This window comes from Rattus norvegicus, chromosome 17 (assembly GCF_021556685.1).
Source record: "Rattus norvegicus strain SHRSP/BbbUtx chromosome 17, alternate assembly SHRSP_T2T, whole genome shotgun sequence".
Lineage (NCBI taxonomy): Eukaryota > Metazoa > Chordata > Mammalia > Rodentia > Muridae > Rattus > Rattus norvegicus.
The window spans coordinates 8,814,339-8,838,896 of NC_141550.1; the positions used below are offsets into that span (position 1 = coordinate 8,814,339).

General features: G+C 47.1%; 1 protein-coding gene across 3 annotated transcripts; it reads right to left on the minus strand.

Annotated features, from left to right (window-relative positions):
- Window positions 1–2,057: 2,057 nt before the first annotated feature.
- On the minus strand, window positions 2,058–24,558 carry Catsper3 (cation channel, sperm associated 3). 3 transcript variants are annotated; one of them, NM_001414392.1, is given in 8 exon segments: window positions 2,058–2,235; window positions 3,085–3,239; window positions 4,015–4,134; window positions 4,520–4,660; window positions 5,398–5,580; window positions 11,108–11,347; window positions 22,494–22,647; window positions 24,375–24,552. In NM_001414392.1, coding segments are annotated over 8 exon segments (1,188 nt in total). In that variant the 5' UTR covers window positions 24,473–24,552; the 3' UTR covers window positions 2,058–2,138.

The window sequence follows — 24,558 nt, forward strand, 5'->3', positions numbered from 1 at the left end:
CCCTGGACTCCCCGCCAAACAGCCATTGGTTTATTCTGCCAATAGGGCTGGGCCAGCTCTGAGCACTGTGCTCAAACCCAGTTCTCTGCTTCCCAAAGCTTTCTCGTTGTCCTTAAAGGTGGCTTACCAATGCACCCCGTTTGACGACCCACGGACCCCCATTTGATGACCTTCAAACCCTACATCCGATGACCCAAGTACCTGAGACCTTGATCTCCAGATTTGAGCTTCTGTTTTCACATTCTGAACTGGTTCTATCTGGAGACCATTCACACAGGCCCCGTGTAGGCTCAGCCTCCTTCCTCCTGTCCACCTTACACCCTAACAAACTGGGGGCGGGGCGGAGACGACCAAGCCCCAGGAAATACCAAATCCTGGTTGGCAACACCTTGCCCTCTTGCATGTGTTCAATTTGGGCTTTATAACTAGGCAGTTCCATTCTGCTATCAGAGGCTGGACCTGTGGCCTCAGAGGCACAGACACCCTGTCCCCAAAGCTGTACATTCTCCAGCAGGTCTTCCTGGGACAAGGTTTTCCGGTTTAGTTTTTGTACCCTTCAAAATACCTGGGGAAATTCCCAAGGTTCCTGACTGGAGCGGCTGGGTGTGTTTACCTGGTTCCTTGTGCTACGGGCACATTTAGGGCTGACAATTAGGAGTTGCCTGGAGCCACTACCTGGGGCCTAGCTGCCCTGCTTAAGGGGCTACTCTCACAACAGCTGTTTCAAGTTCCTCGTGGCACACAAATCTCAAACTCCTCCCCCACACCAAGAGACACAGACACCCAGCTTCCCTCAGGCCCACAACTCTGCCTGTGTATCAGCACAAAGTCCTTCAACCCAGAAGATAGATGGATGACATTCACCACCCCCATGGGCCCTCCACGGTAGGACATGGTCACCCTTGGTAGCCATTTCTCCTCACCTTTGCTCTCAGTATCCTTGGGAGATGGATGTCTGCACCTGGAAGTGACTCGAGGTTCTTAAAAGAAGGCACTTTCTGCATCCAAACAAGAGACTGTATCGATCGCCGACTGCCGTGTGGGAACTGTAAGAGTGGACTCTGAACTTGCATCACAGAAGCTGCAGTGCAGGGCACAGCTCACTGAGCACTGGTCCATATGTAAATGAAGCCCAGGAGGAAAACGTTCCTTCCCCTGTCCTTGTCCCTTGGCCTCAGGGCACCACAACTCAATCCAGAGCCCATTGGCCAAACATGGGGCCCTCTGTCCTCATGTTCTCTCTCCTCTTTTTCTTGTCGGTCCTGGCTTCAGTGCATGGTTGGGGGCTTCTGAACCTTGCTGTGGCGACTGTTCTCCCTCCACAGCTTTTCTCAGAACCTATTCCTCTCTCTGTTTAAGATGACACAGCCTAAGTGACAGGACTCAGGTGTGGAGCACAGAGGCTCTTCAGATGGCACTCTCCTGATTATGCACTTTCACCTCCAAGAGACATTTTGGCCAGTAGTGACAGAGAAAACACCACCATGTTAATAAAGAATCTTAACTAAGCATGGGATGGGGGAAGTCTGAAGAGAGTTACTGCTGTTCCTCTAGACTCCAAAAGGAGATGTCCTAACATGGTCAGTTGGAGTCTGCCCTAGGCAGAACTCCCCTCATATAATCTTTCTGATTGTATCACATGCCTTGGCGTAAACCTTAGGGAAATCAACATGGACTTCCAAAGAAGGGACTCTCCGGCAGCAGGTCTCTGCCAGGCCGGGGCACCTGCCCAGGTCAGACGTCATGGGTCAGTGTGACACCTGCACACGTCAGCCTTCAGCCCTCATCAGCAGGACTGTGACAGACAGCTGCTGGCTAGGGATGCTCTGTGGCCCCCAAGCAGCTTCCCCGGGAGTTCCTGGGCCCTTGCTGTTGGGCCCAGGGAGTCTGCAAGATACAGGCCTTAGCCAGGACAAGTCTTAAACCTTACTCGTCCCATGACAATTTTTGTATAGAGCACCGTCTGTAGTGTTGTGGGCCCTGGGAAACCAACTTTCATGAGCATTCATCCAGGCCTATCCCCCCAAAGGTAGGGACATCCCAACATTAACATCATAGCAAGTTTGAGAAACCACCCCTGCGGGCTTGCGTTTAATGGGACGGGCACAGCCTTCGAGGCTACTCGTTCCCAGCTACCTCTAGCTTTCCAGGGTACTGGATGACTTCTCTCGGGGGGGCATGTCTTCAAGCATCAGATTCAGCACGTTTGCAATCTCATAGTAGAGTTCCTGAAGCCTAGAGAGCAGAGCAGGAGAGGGAAACCTGAGGATAAAGCCGGCTCCGTACCGCCCCTCCACACCAGCACGATGAAGTCACCCTGCCCACAGGTGCACGTGGGACGGAAGAGAACACACTTCAGATAGATTGGAATCCCACATCTGTCACTCCGCTGAGGGCCCCTGGCACGTTAAAACGTCAACTCTTCTTGGACCCAACATGGACATTCCCCGGCCTCCTCCTTTTTGGTTACCCCAGTCTCTGAGGCTTCCAGGTGGATTTCATCTGGAAGTCAGACTTACGATGTCTGTTCCTGCTCAGACATCTACAGTAGCTCCCTACCTGTCCACAGGTCTTCTGTCGCCAGTCAAAACCCCAACTGGCTGACTCTGAGACTAAGTCCCGGATCAGATATCTCTGTCATTTAACTGGCCCAGTGGTGCCTTGGGTAACAGGTAGGAAAGGGGCAGATACTCGTTCAAAGTCACATGGGAAGACAGTAACAGAGCTAAGCCAGCAGCACCTGCATTTGACTCACTACCCCATCCCCGCTCCCCGTCACCACCATATATACACCCCCTGCTCCCTGGAAAGGGGTTAGCAAGCAGAGAGGCCTGAAGGGATAAAGCAATGCTTACAACTGGACACAAATGAACTCGGGCCAGGAGGGTCAGCAGAGCAGAGTCCCTTCTACCGCAGACCCATGCGCATGCGCACGCACAGCAGCCCAGCACACATGGGATCCTAGACTCTCAGGAAAAGCCTTAGTATACCCATCTTTCCTGCACCTTGGTCATCAACCCTTCAACTTCCTGGGGTCTATCACGTGCTCTGACCTTGAAGAAGCCACGAGGACCAGTAACTCACTTGCTGACAATAACGTCCTGGTTGTCCAGGGTATCCAAGTAGATATCGATGAAGGAGAGGCTAGTGCAGAATTCATCCAGAACCATGGGGTCTGTGTGCCGCAGGGTCCTCTTGAAACCTTCTACCATCTCAACAAAGCTCTTGCCACCTACTTTCTAGAGGTGGAAATAAGAAGACACCAGTGGGCAAGGGCAACCAAGGGACACGGAGACCTGAGAACCGTCAGGGATTCCCAAGGGTCACAAGTTCATCCTGACCACTGAGTCCGGACCGAGCAAGGATGATAGTATCTCATGGGCCCCTATCCCTGCTGTGAGACCAAAGGAACAAGAGAATGTCTATGGGTGACTCTGGGTGACCTCCGACCCCCTCCAACTCTGAACAAACCTTGGGCATAGCTAGACTGGAAGGCATCTCTGATTCCAAGGGGAGATGCTCTGACAGACAAGAGACAAGAACATGAGACAGGAAGGGAGACTGCTGCCCACATGGTGGGACTTCCGGCCCACTGAGTGTATTCTTGTCCTGATTTTAGGAGTGTGGTGATATATGAACGAATGATTCCCTGACGGAGAATCCTCATCCACACAGCAGCTTGGAGTTGAGCTGCCTGGTACCAGGCGAGCCCTCAGTGAGAAGCTGCAGCACAGGTGGTCCCTCCCAAAGGATCCCACAGTGGAGAACCAGCCACTAAGTACAGACCTTTAGAAACTTGGTGCTCACACATGCAAATTATTCAGAGAACTACAGATGCAGAAAGGGAAGCTTGACTCTAGAGGTTACCGGGAAAGGCCTGCCTTACCTAAAGCCAGGCACGCCTGAGCCTACCTGAACTCTATTTGAGTTCAAAGCCCTTCCTCGTGGCCATCGCATTAGCCCTAACTTCCCTCTGTCTGTCGAGTGTGTCATCCTTCCAGTGGGGTCACCTGCCTGTGTGTTCATCAGCCTGTTGACCTCATCTTGCTGTCGTCTCAGAATCATTTGCTTCTCCTCCATAAGTGCCAAGTTCCTCTCCAATGTCATCTCCCGCTCGAACTTTTTGATGGAGTCCTAATACAGCAGAATATACCAGTCAAGATGGTGTCCCCCACACCCCTTCCACTTCAAGCCCTTCTCCTTTCCTAGCTTGCCCTGATGCTCAGGCCTCAGCAGAAAGGCCCACCACCCACCAGGGCCAGCCCCCAACTCAAGCTGCCACCCTACAATGGTTTCTTAAGCTCCACTGACCTGGTGCCCCTCCATCACGAGGTGTGAACTTGTAGAGTTGGGTACAAGTGAGAGGGGGCCGTTTGGTTACCTCTACACCACTTCACAAGACCCAATTCCAGCTTGTCCAAGAAATCTGGCCCATACCTGTACCTGCCACACCTAACCCGAGCCATGGGTACGCACATGCGCACGTATGCACATGCCAGCACACGCTGCACCCCCTCACCTCTGTGTGCATGATCATCACGCCGACAAACATGTTGAGGAAGATGAAGGAGGCAAGCAGGATGAAGAGGATGGTAAATGCCCGGCTCACAGTAAACTTCCGCTTGTCCAGTTCCTCCTGTAGGTTTGTCCAGCCATCAACCTGGTCAGGCAGGGCAGAAGACGCTGAGCACCAAGGCCCGGAACAGTGGGTTTTCACATCACCTATGCCAGGATAGCACTGACTCCACTGAGGCCAACTTAGCCTCCACTGAAGTCCTTCAACACCTCCTCACCCACTGGCTAGCCTCTCTACACAGAGGCTCAGAAATGGAGGTGTCATTCGGTGGGAGCCAGTGTCCCTATGGGAGTCTCTTCTCCCAGGGCTCCCATTTTCTCCTAAAAGGCACGGCCTATTTCCAGGTCATTTTGGAAAAAAATACATCTCTTTATAGTAATTCAAAAGTCTGGACCTTGTGACTTGGGCTTTGCTTATCCTGGGTGGATTTGTGACAGCTTAGTTTTTTTGTTTTTTTGGGGTTTTTTTGGTTTTTTTTTTTTTTTTTTTTTTTTTTTGGTTTTTAAAAAGCTGTGTGCTGTGGACTTTATTTATAACTTAAGGTTAATCCAAATTAAGTATCATTTGAGAAGGTTTTCAAGTTTTATTACCCTGTGCAACACATGGAATAACTTATAAAATCACGGAATTATAGACAGAAATAGAACCCACTGGCTTCTGACCGGTCCTAGCAATGCCAAGACCCAGCTCTCCTGTACCCAAGGAACAAGCACCTGAGTGTGGAGAAGATTCCAGAGAGGCCCATCCCGTACACACACTCGCCCTTCCCCGACAGTCCCTTCTTCAGATTCCACCCCTACCAGGCTTCCCAAGCACAGTACCGTGGCCAAACTGAAGAGAGTGAAGAACGCTGCAGCCAGGTTCCCCCAGTTAGTCAGGTCGCCTCTATCCGCATTGCCAAACAGGCAGAACCCCAGGATCGCAAACACAAACATGAGGAGGAAGAGCAGCGTCAGCACAGAGGCCACAGTGTAGACGGTCTCCCCCACAGCAATGATGAGCGTCTGCAGGGCAGGGAGACCATGGCTGGGTGACAGCTCACTGTTAACCCACTCCAGAACACACATATCCTCCCCAGCTCACACCTATCCTCAAGACCTTGAGCACACAGTAGATGTAAGGTAAGTATCAGATGAATGAATGAATGAATGAATGAATGAATGAATGAGTGAATTATCAGAATCGGTCCCAGACTAAGGACTGTCCCAGTCTCACAGTGGCATCCATCTTGTGTCACGGGCAGACTGTGTCAGGTCTGGGTCACCTCTCCCTCAGCCCCACTGACCTCTCTGCTTGAATCCAGTCTGACTCTGTGGTCATCCCTGGATATTGCATTTGTGTACCTCAGCTAAGAGTTCATCTTAAACGTTCATTCCCCCCAAGTCTAAGAGGAATAGGGATACCATCATGTACCTGAGGGTAGGGAGATCCAAGAGGAAATGGCTCCCCACTTTTTCTGGGCCTCACCTCATAGGCAGCTCCCAATCTTATAACTTGTATCTCTCTCTCCTGTAAAACAGGTCCTCCCTTCCCTTGTCCATCCCTGGAGGGCCATATGCATTTATTGTTCAGTTACCATGTCTTGAGATGGTCGCTGAGTAAGTTCTTTATGAACATTGAGCTACTAAGAATGCTTTCATAGACTGTGGTGGTTTAAATTAAAACGGCCTAGTCAGGCATTGTGGTGCATGGCTTTAATGCCAGCACTCTGGAGGCAGAGGCAGGTGGATCTCTGAGAGTTCAAGGCCAGCCTGAGAAACCCTGTCTCAGGGGAGGGGGAGGAAGTCACCAGGGAGAGGAACTCTTTGAAAGGATTAGAAGGATTAGGAGGTGTGGCCTTGCCGGAGAAGTATCTCACTGGGGGTGGGCTTTGAGGTTTCAAATGTTCAAACCAGGCACAGTCTCTCTTTCTGCCTACAGATCAGGATGTAGCTCTCAATCACTTCTCCAGCACCATGCATTCCGTGCTGTTGCCATGATCTCCACCATGAGGACAACAGACTAACCCTCTGAAACTGTAAGCAAAACCCCCAGTTCAATGTCTTCTTTTTCATAAGAGTTGCCTTGGTCATGGTGCCTCATCATAACAACAGAACACTAAGACAGAAGTGTTGGTGCCAGAAGCGTGGTGCACTCCTTTAACCCCAGCACTCAGAAGACAAAGGCAGGTGGATGTCTGAGTTCGAGGCTAACCTGGTCTACACAGCAAATTCTGGGACAGCCAGGGTTACACATAGAAATCTTGTCTCAGGAAAAAAAAAAGAGAGACAAAAGTTGATACTGGGGACTGGGGTACTGTTGTGACAGGCCTGACCTTATCATACTGGCTTATGGGGCAATATGGAAGACTTTGGGGCACTGGACTGGAAAAATGGCTGGACACTTTAAATGGGGCTTTTGGGCAATCCTATTAGGATCATGGAAGACAGTGTTGAGAGCAATTCAAACTATAGAGACCCAGCTCAAGAAATTCCAGAGGGAAAGAATTTTAATTAGTGGTCTACGGCCCACCCTTCGGATATTTCAGCAAAGAATGTGGCTTCTTTTTGCCTTTGTCCTAATATTCCGATTGAGGCTAAATTAAAAAGGGAGGGTAAAGAAGTGGAAGGTGGGGGTTGGGGATTTGGCTCAGTGGTAGAGTGCTTGCCTAGCAAGCACAAGGCCCTGGGTTCGGTCCCCAGCTCCGGAAAAAAAAAGAAAAAAAAAGAAAAGAAAAAAGAAAAAAAAAAAAGAAGAAATATGGTTGGATGAACGGCATTGGCCGGAGATTTCAAGATGGCCTACTATTGAGTGTGTCACATGGCTGCTAGTGACCACCCTCATGAGGATCCATAATGAGAAGCAGCAGGTGGGGGAGGGGGATACCAAACACACAGTTTGAAGAAACAAATAAGGAGCACCAAGAAGTGTTGTGGAGTCTAGCACTTGGGGAGATAGAAAATTTAAAGGAAAGGTTGGTGCTAAATGGCGTAAAGGGAGTGGTGACCTAAGGGCAAGACCTTGACTAGCTAAGCCTCTAACCTGTGAAAGGAAACGCTTCAGCAGTGAAGGAAACCATTGAAAACAGGAAGCTGGGGGCTGAAGGGATGGCTCAGTGGTTAAGAGCACTGGCTGCTCTCCCAGAAGTCCTGAGTTCAAATCCCAGCAACCACATGGTGGCTCACAACCATCTATAATGAGATCTGATGCCCTCTTCTGGTGTGTCTGAAGATAGCTATGGTGTACTTACATACACAAATAAATAAATAAATCTTAAAAAAAAAAAGAGCCCTTTGACATCACACATGGAGATGAAGAGTTTTGAGTTTGCCCAGTTGTCTTTTAGTCTCTCTTTGGCCCAGTGCTTCCTCACCCCGCTCCCTTCCCTCCCCTTCGGAATGGTGATTATATGCTGTCCTTGTATGTTGGAAGCACGCGATCTACCCTTTCATTTTGATTTTACTGAGAGTCTAGAGTTTGCCAGGGGTCTCGGAAGAGACCTTGAACTTCAGACTTTTAAACAATGTTGAGACTGAGATAGACTATCAGGACTTTTGAAGTTGGACCGAGTTCATTTTTGCATTATAATACAGCTAATAAGCCTATGGGAACCAGGAAGTGAAATGCAGCTGCTGGACTAAGAAAGGACCCCATAAGTTCATATGCTTAGTCACCGGGGAGAGAAACTCTTTGAAAGGATTAGAAGGATTAGGAGGTGTGGCTTTGTTGGAGAGTGTAAAGTCCATGTCAGGAACTCCCTCTTTTTGCCTGTAGTCTGAAGGAACCTCTGAGCTACTTCTCTAGGGCCATGCCTGCTATACCTGTCGCCATGCTCCTGCCTTGATCATGGACTGACCCTCTGAAACTGTAAGTCACCCACCAATTAAATACTTTCTTTTAGAAGTATCACTTGGTCATGGTGTCTCTTCACATCAATAGAACAATGGCTGAGACACAATTTCAAGCAGTAGGCTAGTATCAGTAGGGAGGGTCACAAGCTTAGAGAACCAGTTTGTTCTGGTCACAGTACAATATAATGACAGAGTGAGGAGTGATGGATACACTCTTGCCACCACCTCCAACCACCAGTGTCCCTGAGCACAGTGACCCTTAAGACCAGCTTAGCACTAGGAAGGCATCTTGGAGCTGAACACAGAAGGGTGAGGGTTGGACCATGGGGGTATTCAAGGCAGTAGAAAGATCAACTCAGAGAAATATGCTGCTCTAAACTCCCCCTGGGGAATAAGACTAGTGCTTTTGGATTCGTTCTTTCAGAACTGGGGGTTTCATAATTACCTGTCTGCTTGCTAGGCAGGTAATTTTTAGACTATTATGAGCTACCTCCCATGGGCTCATGGCCTTGCCTTGATAACTGGCCAGCTGTCTTTTTTCGAAGTGGCTGGATCCTAAGATCTCACAAACCCCTATCCCTTCCCTCCAGGAGGCACTGTAGCACCTGGCTCAAGCCTGCGAACAAGGTGTTTGAAGCGAAAGCTCGCTGAGACTTGATGTGCCTTTGGAGAATTTCCTCCGGTCCTGAGGATTTCTGTTCTGCTTTCTCAGCTGGGTGGGACCCCCATCGTAAGAACCCAGTCAAAGGCTGGAAGTAGCAGGAATAGAGAGCCATAGACACGTCCATAGCTACTTATCATGCAACAAGCTTTAAGAGGGGAGGGCCAAAGATGACACTCGAGGTGACTTGGCAACTGAATGGGATTGGGGAGATGCACACCTCAACTGGCAAACAAAAGGCTGGAGAGAGAACTGGGGTCTGGAGATGTAAGTGCAAGCTAAAAGATCGCCCAGAGAGGAGACAGCAAGAGAACAGCAAATGCAATCCCAACAAAACCAAGCAATGGCCTGCCCAAGAAAATCCACATTGAGAAGGCAGCAGCCGGTAGAAACTGAGGCAATGATCACAATACAACACACATGGTATGCACTCACTGATAAGTGGAGATCGGCCCAAAAGCTCGGATTACCCAAGATGCAATCCACAGACCACATGACACTCAAGAAGAAGGAAGACCAATGTGCAGATGCTTCACTCCTTCTTAGAAGGGGAACAAAAATATTCATAGGAGGGGATAAAGACCCAAGGTTTGGAGCAGAGGCTGAAGGAATGGCCATTCAGAGCCTGCCCCACCTGGGGATCCAGTCCATATACATATAGTCAGCAAATCCAGCCACTATTGGGGATGCCAAGAAGTGCATGCTGACAGGAGCCCGATATAGCTGTCTCCTGAGAGGCTCTGCCAGAGCATGACAAATACAGAGGCAGACTCTCGCAGCCAACCATTGAACTGAGAACGAGGTCCCCATTGGAGGAGTCAGAGAAAGAACTGAAGGAGCTGAAGGAGGTAGTAACCCCCTAAGAACAACAATACCAACCAACCAGAGCTCCCAGGGCTAAACCACTACCCAAAGAGTACACATGGACAGACCCATGGCTCCAGCTGCATATGTAGCAGAGGATGGCCTTGTTGGGCACCAATGGGAGGAGAAGCCTTTGGTCCTGACAAGGCTCAGTGCCCCAGTGTAGGGGAAAGTCAGGGTGGGGAGGTGGGAAGAGGTAGGTGGATGGGTGGGGGAGCACCCTTATAGAAGAGGCAGAGGGGATGGGATAGGGGGGTTATGGATGGGGAAACCAGGAAAGGGGATAACATTTGAAATGTAAAAAATTTTTAAAAAGACACAAATGTGAGACCTAAACCCTAGACATATTAGAAGGAAAGCAAAAGAAAGAAAAGGAGAAAGAAACTGAGGCAAACCACCACAAATGGGTAAGGAGAGACAGCCAGCAACCTCGGAGAGGCTAGTCATTTGAGAGAAGGGGGTCAGGGGACAAAAGCAAGCCATGGGGAGAAACAAGGAAATAGGGACAGGAAATACAGATACTGGCCTGGAACTGGACAGGAGTGAGGCCTGGGCACACACACACATACATACAGAGGCATGTGATTACACGGATGTAAGAAATGGGTGTCTGCAGGTGTACGCCGGGGAGAGAGTTCACATTTAGGACCCAAGCACACCCTGCCTTCTCTGAAATGTTCTGAAGAATGTGCCATGATCGTCCATCAGGAAGGTGGTGGGAATGGCACCTTCCGACTTTGCCCGTTTAAAAACAAAATGGCAGCCATTGGTCAAAGCCACGCAAACACTGGCAAATCCCGGCCCACAGCTCACAGCAGTCAGCACCGTAAGAAAGACAGCTTCTGCGCCCATGGATGGAAGGAAAGGCTCAGATAGGCTCATACAGCATTCAGATCTCAGCCCTGGCGTTTTATCAGAGTTTTGGAGTGTTTGAGGTGGTTTTTTTTTGGGGGGGGGGTGGTAATTTGGTTTTTGCCTGTATATAATGTGTGTGCACTAGGAATTTGTCTGGTGTCCGTGGAGATCGAAAGAGAGCCCTAGAACTGGAGTTCCAGAAGGTTGCGAGATGCTTTGTGTGTTCTGGGAACTGAACTTGGGTCCCCTGGAAAAGCGTCTGCGCTCTTAACTGCTGCGCCATCTCTCTAGACCCCAGCCTTGGCATCTAGTCGTACTCACCCTGATGCCCCTGCTGTAGGAGATAAGCTTCAGGACCCGTAGAGACTGGATGCCGTCAGCAAAGTGGAGGTATTCAAAATGATTTCCCTTGATTTTGCGCAGAAAGTACGGTATTGTAATGATAACCAGAATGACCACATCCAGTATGTTATAGCCATCCTTCCAATATGTAATGGGGTCCACGTAGACCTTCATGAGGAACTCACAGGCATAGATGGAAACAAAGAAAAGCTCTGAGATCTGCAGGGGTCACAGGGGTCACAGGGGTCACAGGGGCTAGAGATCAAAACAAACGCAGAGCCCCATATCCAGCCCTCTCCTTGCCGAGACCACCCAATCAGATGTGGAGAATCCCGGAGCCCCTGGCTCGCCTAAGGAGACCACCCAATCAGATGTACAGAAACCCGGAACCCCCGGTTCTCCTAAGGAACCTGGTTCTTTTCCCTTTCTGAGTCTTCCTTGCCCATGGCTCTAAGCCCAGAACTAGGTTTCCCCTACGTGCAAGGCCTTGTAGCTGACCATCTGACTATAAATAGCTATATATACAGGTCCTGGTCACTATTAACCTAACAGGCCACCTAACATAAATATTCCCTGAGAGTCTCAAGACCTTTCTGGCCATCCTGAATGGGGTGAAATACATAAATATCACTTTTAGGGTGAAATATACAAATATCTAGTTACATTTTATCCATTGCCTATGTCAGAAATAAAGATCAGTCAAGTCAAGTCAGCTGCTTTTGAACTAGTCACCCATTTTCAGCTTAAAAAAAAACAAGAAAACAACAAACAAACAAACAAAAACTTTTATACTGTTTGAACCGATCTCCTTCGAACGCTTCTCCCTCGCCCACAGCTCCAATGGCTTTCTTCTTGCTGGCAGGTCTTTTTAGAAGCATCTAAAAACTTTTCTCTACATCAAAATTCATCCGGTCATCGTTACAGTCCTCTAAAACTCACTCACTCAGAACTGAAAAGCCCAGACAACCATGTGCCAAGCAAGCCGGGTTTTAGGTAGGGAAAGGAAAGTGAGTAGAGTGGATCCCCACTGTTGGGGAATTTTGAGCAGAGGAGCCATAGGGTCTCCATCCCTGCACAGTACGGAGACTTACGAAGAGGGAGTCGGGGAGGTGACAGTCAACCAGGCAAGGGGTGTGAGAAGTCTTCTGCATGGAGTGTGGGTTTGCCACTGACAGGAGGAGAGAGCGAGCCAAGGAGCCGGGAGCTCCAAACACAGCAACTAGGTAAACGCAGCAAAAGAGCGCATTTTTGGGAAAGCGCGAGTTGGCAATAGTTATTATCCTCTCCAGCTGTTTGCGTTGTCTTAATGGTCTGAGAGTTCGTACCCAAGTTCACGACCCCAGCTGTATTCAGTTTCCCTGCTTGGGGCTCATCCTTTGAGCTTAAAGGATGAACTAGCTGCACTGTGGGTGGGGCCAGATGCCCATGTATCTCGTAACCAAGAGCTTTATGTGTCCAGCATTAGACAAGGGAATGTAAAACTTTCCGTCCAGATTAGCCTAGTTTTCAGCGGTTGGGGGCATCTAATTCAAACTTCTTTTTTTTTTTTTTTTTTGGTTCTTTTTTTCGGAGCTGGGGACCGAACCCAGGGCCTTGTGCTTCCTAGGTAAGCGCTCTACCACTGAGCTAAATCCCCAGCCCCTAATTCAAACTTCTAATGTCATACTTTCTGGTCGGCAAGGTTGGGCAATGGATGTTCCAAGTTTTGTTTTTTTGTTTTTTTGGGTTTTTTTTTTTTTTTACTTTGTTACCGAGTGTCGGTTGTGTAAATTCTTCCCTAAAGAATTGTTTTCAAATGTACTGGCATTGAGTCATCAGATTCCGCCTTTTAAGTTTTTCCCTTTTACAATTCCTTTTTATCCCGATTTTACTGATTTAGCCTATGCGCACGTGTGTACAAGGCCACTGACAGGTGCCGCGGTGTTACGTGAGGAGGTCAGAGAACAACTTGCCAAGGGTCAGCTCTCTCCTTCCACCATGCGGGTTTCCCGAGATCAACCTCAGGTCATAAGACTTAGCAGCTGGTGCCTGTAGCCATTGAGCCATCCTGCCTGCCAAATTATCAGATTTTGAAATACCTACCATATCTATGCTCTCCCTTGGTTTTTTGGGGTTTTTTGTTTTGTTTTGTTTTGTTTTGTTTTTTAGTGTCTCACAAAGAAAAGTCATTTTAACTATGTTTAATAGTCCAGCTCTGGGCTTTGTTGTTCTTTCCTGGTTCTTATAGTTGAGTCTGTTTTCTTTTCTTTTTTTTTTTTTTTTTTTTTGGTTCTTTTTTTTTTTTTTCGGAGCTGGGGACCGAACCCAGGGCCTTGCGCTTCCTACGCAAGCGCTCTACCACTGAGCTAAATCCCCAACCCCGAGTCTGTTTTCTATTTCACTAATTTCTGCTTTTAGTTTTCCCGTTTCCTCCTGGTTTTGGTTTCGTTTTATTCCATCACTCTTCCTCGGCCATTGCAGCTCATTACTTTCTTTCTTCCCTTCCTCTTCCCAGCCACTCTAGCCCCCTCCTCTTCTTCTTTCTGGATGTTGAGAATCAAACCCAGGGCTCATGCACAGTAGAGATGGCCTCTACTCCTGAGATACAGTGCCAGTGCCCCATTAGGTCATTATTGTTAGAGTGTGTGTATATGGTGTCTGTGTGTACGTATGTGCACAGGCATGTGTGTGAGCCTGTGTATGTGTATGTGCATGTGTAGGCATGTGCTTGCCACAGCCCACATGTGGACATCACAGGACAACTTTCAAGAACCTGGTTCTTTTCCTTCTACACTGAGGCAAAGTCTGCCTTGTTTCTTCTGTCTTGCAAATTCTAGGCCAGCCTAAGGGCTGCAGCAGAATCCCTCCAGTCTCCTCCTGCCTTCCTCAGTGATCACAGTTCATGGTCTCACTGGGCTCTGCACAGTCACAAACACTTGTCTCTTGTTTTTCTTGGTTTTATAGCAGTCATCCTAATGGGTGTGACATCATGTTCATGTGGTTTTGATTGGTGTTTCCTTAGTAGCTGGTGATGGTGACAATCTTGTCCTTACCGGCCATGTGTCCTGTCTTCTTTGAGAAACAGCTCCTCGGCTATTCTACTGCTCAAGTCCTTCACACATCTTTAATGCTATGTTGTTAAACTGTGGACGATAGATAGATAGATAGAAAGATAGATAGATAGATAGATAGATAGATAGATAGATAGTAGATAGATAGATAGTAGATAGATAGATAGATAGATAGATAGATAGATAGATAGATAGATAGATAGATAGAGTTGAGTTTATTCTTAGATATTTATTCTTTTGGAAGTTGGTTTTGTTTTCTGCTTTTGCTTCAGTTTTGTTGTTGATGGTTTGGTTTGGGTTTTTTGTTTGTTTGTTTCTTGGTTGGTTGGCTGGTTTGCTTCGGTTTGCTTTGGTTTGGGAGGGTTTTGTCTTTTTGGGTTTGGGGGGAGTGTTTTGTTTTGTTTTTAAAGACGCTCTCATTGAAGGCTGGCCTCAAATTCTCTATGCAGCCAATGGCATCCTTGATGACCTTAAGTTTCTTATACTCTCACCTTTTTTTCTGAATGCTGGGCTTACAGGCACACACCACTCATGCTGGGCTTACAGGCACACACCACCCATGCTGGGCTTACAGGCACACACCACTCATGCTGGACTTACAGGCACACACCACTCATGCTGGGCTTACAGGCACACACCACTCATGCTGGGCTTACAGGCACACACCACCCATGCTGGGCTTACAGGCACACACCACTCATGCTGGGCTTACAGGCACACACCACCCATGCTGGGCTTACAGGCACACACCACCCATGCTGGGCTTACAGGCACACATCACCCATGCTGGACTTACAGGCACACACCACCCATGCTGGGCTTACAGGCACACACCACTCATGCTGGGCTTACAGGAATAGACCACCATGTCCATTTTTAAATACTGCTAAGATAGAACCCAGGATTCTAAGTGCATGTAAATAGAGTTCTCTTGATTGCCTTTTCAGATTGATAATTAGTAATGTTTAGAGTAGTACTGTCATATACTATCATTCCCATGGCTACCTTTTTTTTTTTCTGATGTAATTACTCTGGCAAGAACTTCAAGTAGAGTGTTGAATAGAGTAAAAAGCTGTTAGTTTTGTCTGATTCCTGACCTTTTAATATTAAGTATGATGTTAGTTGTGGTTTTTTTTCTTAATGTTCTTAACTTTAAGATTATTTGGGATTATTTAATGTGTAGGATGTTTTATTAGCTTGTATATCTGTGTACACCATATGTGTTTGGTGATCTTAGACGTCAGAGGAGAGCATCAGATCCCCTGGAGCTGGAGTTACAGGTGGTTGTGAACCAAGTAGGTGCTGGGAACTGAACCCCAATCCTCTGAAAAAGTAAAAAGTGCTCCTAATCGCTGGGCCACCTCTCCACCACCCCATAAGGCCTTCGATCGGTAAGGAACTTTCCTTGAGTACCTAACTTGTTAAATGGTTTTAGTTGGCTTGGTTTTGTTCTAAAATGCGGATTTCATCAAGTGCCTCTGTATCCATGGAAATGGTTGTGTGGATCATTCCTTATCTATTCGTCAATTACACCAATTAGTTGTGTTACTAGATATTAAAATCTGTGTTAATCACATATTCTAGCCTTGGGCCACATCCTCAGCTTTGGGTTTGTCCTAGTGGGTCATGGTGTAGAGTTATTTCAAGTATGCTGTGGGTCTAATCTGTTAACATCAGTGAGGACCTCTGCCTCATTGGCTATACGTGATATCTGTCCGTAGTTCTATTTTCTGTGTACCTGAGTCTGCCTTAGGCACCGGGCAGCGCTGGCCCCATACACGAGCTCAGCGACATCACCTCGTGGGTTGCTGCTTGGGCAGTTCCAGAAAGCCTGCATCCATGTGTGGGCTTTCGTTGTTCTCTGATGACTGCCTCTTTTCACAGGACTGTGGAGAAAGCCTGTTCCCTCATTCCTTCTTAAGCCAGTTTGTCGGTCTGCCTGTTGTCCAATTCCTCCATCGAATCTGCCCGCGTGCAATTATCTGTCATATTACTCTCTAGTCTCTCCCCCCTCAGTAAGGTCGATAGTAATGACTCCATTTTCATTTCTGAAAGCAATTTGAAATCTTTGTTCAAAGCAGCTAAGCTTTTATCAAGTTTGCTCGCCCCTCAAAGCACAAACTTTCAATTCTATTTTCCTCTAACTTTCTTTAAAAAAAAAAATCCCTTTGCTCATTTGGGTTTGGTCTTCTCTATTTACTTGAAGTGAAGCTCTCACCTCACCTCACCTCACCTCAAGCCACTTGGGCTCTTTTCTGATGTGAGGGCTTACAGCCATGAGCTCCCTCAGGGCACTGCTTTTACTGCGTCCCATCCGAGGCTTCTGTGTTGTGTGGACTTTTTTTTTTTTCACTCACCCAGAATCTGTTCTCATTTCCTTGTGTATTTTTCTTTGACCCACTGGTTTAAAAATGTGTTCATTTATACATATTTGAAACATTTCTAGTTTCCCCTTTTTAAATCTTCCTATGGATACATTGTATATTAGATGTGATGGCCCCTCTGCCTCATTCCCCCACTCTTCTTTCGTTAGTCCTCCACTCTTTAGTCCTCTAGGAACCTCAGTTCTACATTAATCTATTCACATATGGTTTTTTCTCAGCAAATACATGAAATCCAGGAAACACACGCATTTCTTTCTAAGACTAGCTAAGTTCACCCAAGGCTGTTGTCTCTGATTACATCCGTTTCCCTACGTAGAATATAATTTCATTCTTTGTACAGAGTGCACATCGCCGTGCATGTGTACCTTTCCCTATTCTTCCCTCCGTTGTTGGATGCTGAGGCCGGTTCTATAATTCGGTCATTACTAACAGTACCACAATAAACACCGTTGTGTGTGTATCTCCTTGATAAAATGGTTGTTTCCTTTGTGTAACTACCAAGGAGTGATTCAGCTGAGTCCTACGGTAGATCTGTTTCTGGTTTTTGAGAACTCCATACTGATCTTTGCAGAGATTGGACTAAGTTTACATTCCCACCAGCACTGTCTGAGAGCTCTCTGTTGCCCACATCCATACCAGCATTTAGTGTTTGTACATAAAGGGCAAAGGAGGATGTTGGATCCCTCAGAGCTGGTTACCGGCATCGGTGGGACCCTCGGATCATTATACAGTTGCTAGGATCCGAACTCTGATCATGGCGATTACACAGCAAGTGCTCTTCACTGACGAGAGGTCCCCTTGTTTCTTTTCTTAGTTACTGCCATTGTTATAGGAGGAAGATGGAATCTCAGCGCAGTAGCTTTTTGAAAGATTGGTTTTGTGTCTGCGAGTGTGCACCATGTATGTACAGGTGCTCGTGGAGGCCAGAGCAGGCGTTGGATCTCGGGGGGCTGGTGTCACAGACTTTGGGAGCCTCCCAGTGTGAGTGCCGGGAACTGAACGCAGGTCTTCCAGAGGAGCAGGAAAGGACTGTTAGCTGCTAAAGCATCTTCTCTGGTTCCTCAAGGTGGCTTTGATCTTCATGTCTCTGATGGCTGATGGTGGCGAACATGCTTATCAGTCATGTATGTTCCCTCTCCTGTGAACTGTCCGTTCATTTCACCAGCCCATTTACAACTGGGCTGCCTTGCTAAGTTTCTTGAATTCTTTGACTGAGGTATGAATTCTGTCACATAGATACATATGTAATGAAGGCTTCCCCTGTTGTGTCAGCGTCTCATCGCTCCACTCAGTTCCCTTTACCATACAGAAGTTGTTTAATGTGGCACCGTCCCATTTATCTGTTGGTGTTATCTCCTGAGCACCTGGGTTCCTATGCAAGAGTCCCAACCTACACTTATTATCTATTGAAAATTATATAGCTCTCCATATAGCAATTCACAGCTCCAGGTCTTATGCCGAGGGGTTTGTGTGTGTGCATATGTATCTATACATGTGTGTTCATATGTGTATATGCATGTATGTTCATGTGTGTATGCATGTATCATGTCCATGTGTTTATATGTGCATGCACTGTGTTCATATGTGTATCTATGTATGCATGTGTTCATATGTGTATCTATGTATGCATGTTCATGTATCTATGCATGCATCATGTTCATATGTTTATGTGTGCATGCATGTGTGTTCATATGTGTATATGCATGTATCATGTCCATGTGTTTATATGTGCATGCACTGTGTTCATGTGTATCTATGTATGCATGTGTTCATATGTGTATGTGCATGCATGTTCATGTATCTATGCATGTATCGTGTTCATATGCTTATGTGTGCATGTATGTGTGTTCATATGTGTATATATGCATGCATACATACTGATGTCCATGCACATGTGTATGTATTTGTGTGGAGAACAAGGCCACTGCACCTGCCCAGCATTCATGTGGAAGCTGGGGCTGCAAACCGCACACTTACCTGTAAGTGTTTTACCCACTGGGCTCTCTTTCCAGCCCTTCGTTTGTGTTTCGCTGTCTTTGTAAGAAATCGGGTGGTTATAGCCGTGTGTGCTGGTGTCTGCCTCTGCTCTTCTGTTCTGTTGACCTACGTGACTGTCTTTGTGACAGACTGCATCGTTTTTGTTACTCTGGCTCTGCAGTGCAACACAAAACCAATCCAACATTATTGTTCGTGCTCAAATTGCTTTGGTTATTGGTGATTTGTGCCTTCCTATGAGTTATAGGGGTGGGGCTTTCCCTATTTTTGTGAAGAGTGACATTGTAATGGACATTACACTAGATTTACATGGCAGCCATTTTCACATGATGGCCTTTTCCAGTTGCCTGAGCACAGGATCTGTCCAAAATCTTCTATGTCTTTCTTCAGTGTTTCAAAATTTCCAAGATATTCTTTTTTTTTTTTTTGGTTCTTTTTTTCGGAGCTGGGGACCGAACCCAGGGCCTTGCGCTTCCTAGGCAAGCGCTCTACCACTGAGCTAAATCCCCAGCCCCGGCATCGCTGATTTCTTCTTGATACTCAGGACCCAGATCCATTGCTTCACCAGAGTTGTCCTTTCTTTCTAACATGTCAGTGGGAACACTTTATAGAAATAAATGCATGGTATGAATCCAAAGACTTGGGAGACTGAGGCAGAAGGATCGTGAGTTTGGAGCCAACCTGGCCTGCAGAGCATGAACAAAGATAAACCGGCCAAAATGTTAGGCACGGTGGTGATCGGCCACACGGCGTGAGTCATCACAGTCAGGGTTCACAGCGGAAGAAGCAGGAGAGCTCGACTCTTCCCTGCAGCTTACATTTCAGGCCTTACTCACCTCAATCTTCGAGGATCACAGTATTTACCACCCCTGGGCTTCACACTGGCTCATCTCCAGGCAGCAGAAGTGTCTCCAATTATCTCCTGCATCCATGAGTACCATAAACCCTGCCAGCTTCCTCACAGGGCACATGACAAGATAGTCCTGCCTTCGGCACAGATCCTGACTCCGCTATCCCTCTAAGCAGCTCCAGTTGCAGTGTTGACATCATAGGCGCAAAGAAAGCAGAACCACCAAGCCGGTCAATGTTCCAGCTCTCCTCAGAGAACACAGAGCAGTTCGTGCTGACATTGCCAATCCAAACACAGACCTTCTCTGTAGCCCAGGCTAGCCTCTAGCTCATAGAGATCTGCCTGCCTCAGCCTCCCTCCCGAGTGCTGGGAATAAAGGCATAAACAATGCAAACACCGACTTTTAAATTAACGTCATCTCCACATCTCCTATCTCCTCCCTCCACGACATCCTCACTTTCAAGAATTTCCCAGAATTTGGGAAGCTGATGCAAAAAGATCAGAAACTCAGGTCTCTGATAAACAAACAGACAAACACCACACGCAAACATGGAAGATGGAAGCGGGGAAGTGAGCTCTCTTGAGCAGAGGATGTGAGTCGGTGGTCGAGTGCTTGCCTAGTGTGTGTGAGCATTACCCTCCCGCTGAAAAAAATAAGTGGAAGAGAAAAGTCTTCATTACTATCCACTGCTTTCTCACAGACTCCACAGTGACTCAGAACGACACTCCTAAGGTGACTGTCAAACGGTAAGACCAGACCCTGCTGCTGGTGACAGCACACGCTTTCTTTCAGCAGAAAGCTGACCACAGAGAAGACATGGGACATAGAGAAGTCCCCCGAGGCCAGCCAGGAACCACTCTCCCTGCTGGCCAGCTGGGTCGTCAAAAAAGGTTTAAAGATAATGAAGTTCTAGTGCATGCATTGCAGGAGGGATATGGAGGGAATTAGAGGGGGAAAAGGAAGATATATGTGATCTTATTCTAATATATATATTATATATGGATATATAATATATATAATTATATATATGTTTATATGGAGTTCTCAGAAAAAATAAAGACAATTTTAAAACTAAAAAAAGTGTTTTGAAATTGTAGTATCTGGTTCTCCCAGTTTTCCTTGACTTTCTGTCTTAGGGTCAAAGATGCTAACACATCCATTGTGTGCTGAGTATGTTGTCCAGGGGATTGGCAACCAGAACTAATTCTACAGACCGTTATACACTTCTGAGCTCATCACCAAAAGCACCGAAGTGAGACGTCTCCAGCCACTCGGGCTGGTGCACACCAGTTTCTGAACATCGGGAGTCTGTGCCCTCTCTAAAGCGGAGTCCCTCCTGTTCGCCCGACATTCTTGGCTCATGCCTCCTTCCCCAGAGGGAAGTTGAGCCTGTCACTGCACTGTCATTGGGCAAACTGCCACAGAGAAGTCGGGTGTTTCCCAAACGCTCTGAAGCCAAACCGCTTCGCTCCGTGGGTTAAGTTCATATTCTTGGGTATACAGTGTGTACTCTCGCAACATACACATTTGGGGATGGTTTTTCTTGGGTTTAGATTTTCAGCATTCTGGTCCATGCTATTTGAAGCCCAAGAGTTCCTCTCATCCGTATCCAGGGTCTATTCCTCGTCACCAGCACTCTGTATTTTCACAGTGTTTTTTTTTTAATCAATTATATCTTTTTTTTCTTTTTTTTTTTCAGAGCTGGGGACTGAACCCAGGGCCTTGCACATGCTAGGCAAGTCAATTATATCTTAAATGAGGTTTTTTTAATTCCTCCATTTAATTCAAGCCACCATCTGTGTATGTAACTGCTTACTCTACAGTAGCCTTCATTTTTTTAGACTTTTTTTAAAAAGCCACTGTCTTCAGACACACCAGAAGAAGGCATCGGATCTCATTACAGATGGTTGTAAGCCACCATGTGGTGGCTGGGAATTGAACTCAGGACCTCTGGAAGAGCGGTCAGTGCTCTTAACCGTGAGCCATCTCTCCAGCCCAGCCTTTATTTTTAAATGGTCGTATTTGATGACCAGCTGTTTCCTGGGCTTTGTCACTTTGCTTCTGTCCCTTCTTAACCTAGGACCGTCTCCACGAACATTGCCTTTGCTCTAGAGCCGGATGGTACAGCATTTATCAGATTCTGCAGTCCTCTCTTTGCGGTAGGGATGTGTTACAGGTATGGAGCAGATTCCAGCCTGCTCTGTGCTGTTGCAATGTGTGGGATTTTTCCTCCATCCCCTTTACTGTGTCCTTCATTCTAAGTTCCTTTTCCTAGCCTGAGAAAGTCTGCGTCCAACCCCACCGAGCACTTGATGAAGATGAAGCAGCTTTTCCAAGCAGGGGTGGCACAGAAGCAGGCACATCTCTGTACAAGGGCAGTCTGGCTACCCAGTGGGTTCAAAGGCAGCCGGGGCGACACAAAGAAGCCCTGTCTCAAGCAAGCAAACAAGCAAATGCAGCAGCTTCATTTGGGGGCTGTTTGGGGACCTGTGTAGTTCTGTTTCCTTTTGCTTTAAATATTGTGTGTGTGTGTGTGTGTGTGTGCTTCCAGCCTGCTAAATCTTCCTCTGATTCCCCTAAGTGTAAAGCCCTTTAGAGGTAGCGCTGCCTGGCCAGTTCTGCGAGCTCCAGCCCCCTCAGAGATGACGGAGAACATTCGGCACTCACTACTCACTACTCACTACTCACTACTCACTACTCACTACTCACTACTCACTACTCACTACTCACTACTCACTACTGGTGTGAACAATGCAATTCTTGCTGTTAATAGCTGGCCCCACATCAGCCCAGCACCCCCTGGTGCCCCTCTGCTTCCTCCCTGCAGAGAGTGGCCCTAACTTCGTTGGAAACGCTGCCCGTGCTGTCCAGTGTCTGTTTATGAGTTAAGAGAGAGTTCTGGGAGATTTACCAGCCACGTCATCGCTACTGCTTCTGCCACTAGCTGATGCTACCGCAGGGGTCCAAGGTCTTTAAAGGTGTTTCTATAGAAAATGTCTTGCAACGAAAATGCCTTTGAAATATTTTAACATTTTCAGAAATTAATACAGGCGAAGCAGTGGGGTAAAAGCTGCTTCTTGCTCACCTCAAAGACTCTAAACATCCGGAAGTGGATGTCATAGTTCGTCCCCAAGACCAATAGGAAGGAGTTGGCGGTGACCGTGGTGATCATCAGGATCTGGAACAAAGTGCTCTTCGTAACCTTCCTGAAGAAAGCCTGGCACTGCTTATCCCTTCTCCTGTCGAAAGGAGGAATGGGAGGCGTGGTTACAGAGAACAGCTCCATTCCCACTCAACTGCGCCCCTCTTAGGACTGAGGTACAGTGACCCCTGAGGCACGGTGATAAGAGTGACCTGTCCCCACCAGGCCTCCCCCTGGACTCCTGAAAAAGAGTGGTCACTACTTCTCTGATAATGTTTCCTTAAACACATAGGAAAAGCATATTAATGAATAAACACGCACACATCAAATGACATATATCACTGATTTACAATCATATGTATATGTATATACGTATATATATATGTATACATACATATGCACAAATATATATGCTCACAAGCCTTGATTAAAACCTCAAAACACCCTAGGAGAAGAGGAACACACAGCCAATGCATGGCAGTTTGGATGGTACGAGGGAGATACAAAGTAGCAACTTTGTTTTCTGCTTATAAAATCAGTTACAACTCCCACAGGATGACAGTTCATGCTCGCAAGTGAAATGTAGTAAGTTCCTTCTTCTGAAGGAACAGGGAAACCTACACTGGTCAGTTTTGATTGATAACAAAACTAAAACAGAAGACCAGAACAGCCCATGCCCTCTCGTCTGGACTCCGCCCTCTCGTCTGGACTCCGCCCTCTCGTCTGGACTCCGCCCTCTCGTCTGGACTCCAGTCCGAAGACTACCAGCTGAAATGAACGAGGGCGCTTTGGTTCCACATCGTATCCCACGAGTATTTACAATGATGAGAACTTGAAAACACTTTCGAAATCTAACAGAGAGTACCAGTTACCCACATAGTAGATCCCAAAAGTTGTTCTCTGACCTCCATCCACATAGGTGTCAAGACACACCCACGCCCCTACATAAAAAACACAATTTTTTTTTTCAATTTTAAAATCCTAGTTAAGTGAGCTATGCAATATCATGTCCACAAATTTCCCCATGGCTTAGAGAATTGATTATGATCTGATGAAGGATGAAGCACAAAGACGTAACATTCTCACCTCAAGCTAAGATTTCATCTGTGTACAAACAAGTGGGGAAAGCCCAGCCAGAGCAACTGTAGCATGTTGATAGTGCCTGTGAGGGCGGGCCACGGGCCTTCTTTTTCCTGTTTGTCTACATGTATCTATGCCTTGAAAGTCTTCTTAAAGAGTAATATGTATTTCCTATGTGCAACAAATTAATGCATTCTCTTACATCTATGTGCGCGCGCGCGCACACACACAGTTTAACTGTGAATGGCAGCCTGCATCCGCAGTCCCAAACCTACTCCGGAAGTTGAGGATGGATGATCACTTGCTTGAACCTGTGACCTAGTGAGGCCTTCGTCTGAAGACACAACACACGAGGAGCTGAGGCACCTTCTGGCCTCCGTGGCAACACAGATGCAGGCAGGGCACACGCTAACACACACCTCGTTAAAAACAATAACAAAACCCCACCAATCACATACAGTCTGTGATCTATAACAACATGCTTCACTATGGGATTTGAAATGGGTCCTATAGCAAAAGAAAGCAAAAAGCCTTCAAGTTATCTGATATTTTAATAGAGAAGTTGCACCCCAGGTGAACAGCAAATGTGCTGACCTTAGCCTCCAGAGAGACTGGTGTGTCTGAGACAAGCCCTTCTATCTTGGGGTGCAGACAGGCACCTGTGGAAGAGGCCAGAAGAGTTTGGGTGTCCTGAACCAAGGCTACCCTTCGCTCATGTCCTAACCGGAGGTAAAGTGTACTTACTTATATTGGCTGAGCTTTGCATGCAGTGCGACCGAAGCTGTACCAAACAGTGAGCTGGACTTGACTCTTACGGGGTTGTGGTGAAAATATTGAGACATTTTCCAAATTTTCTGTCTTAATTCCTCACTTTTATCTCACAACTAAATACCTCTGCCTAAGGCACTTTAGATCTAAATTCCAAGAG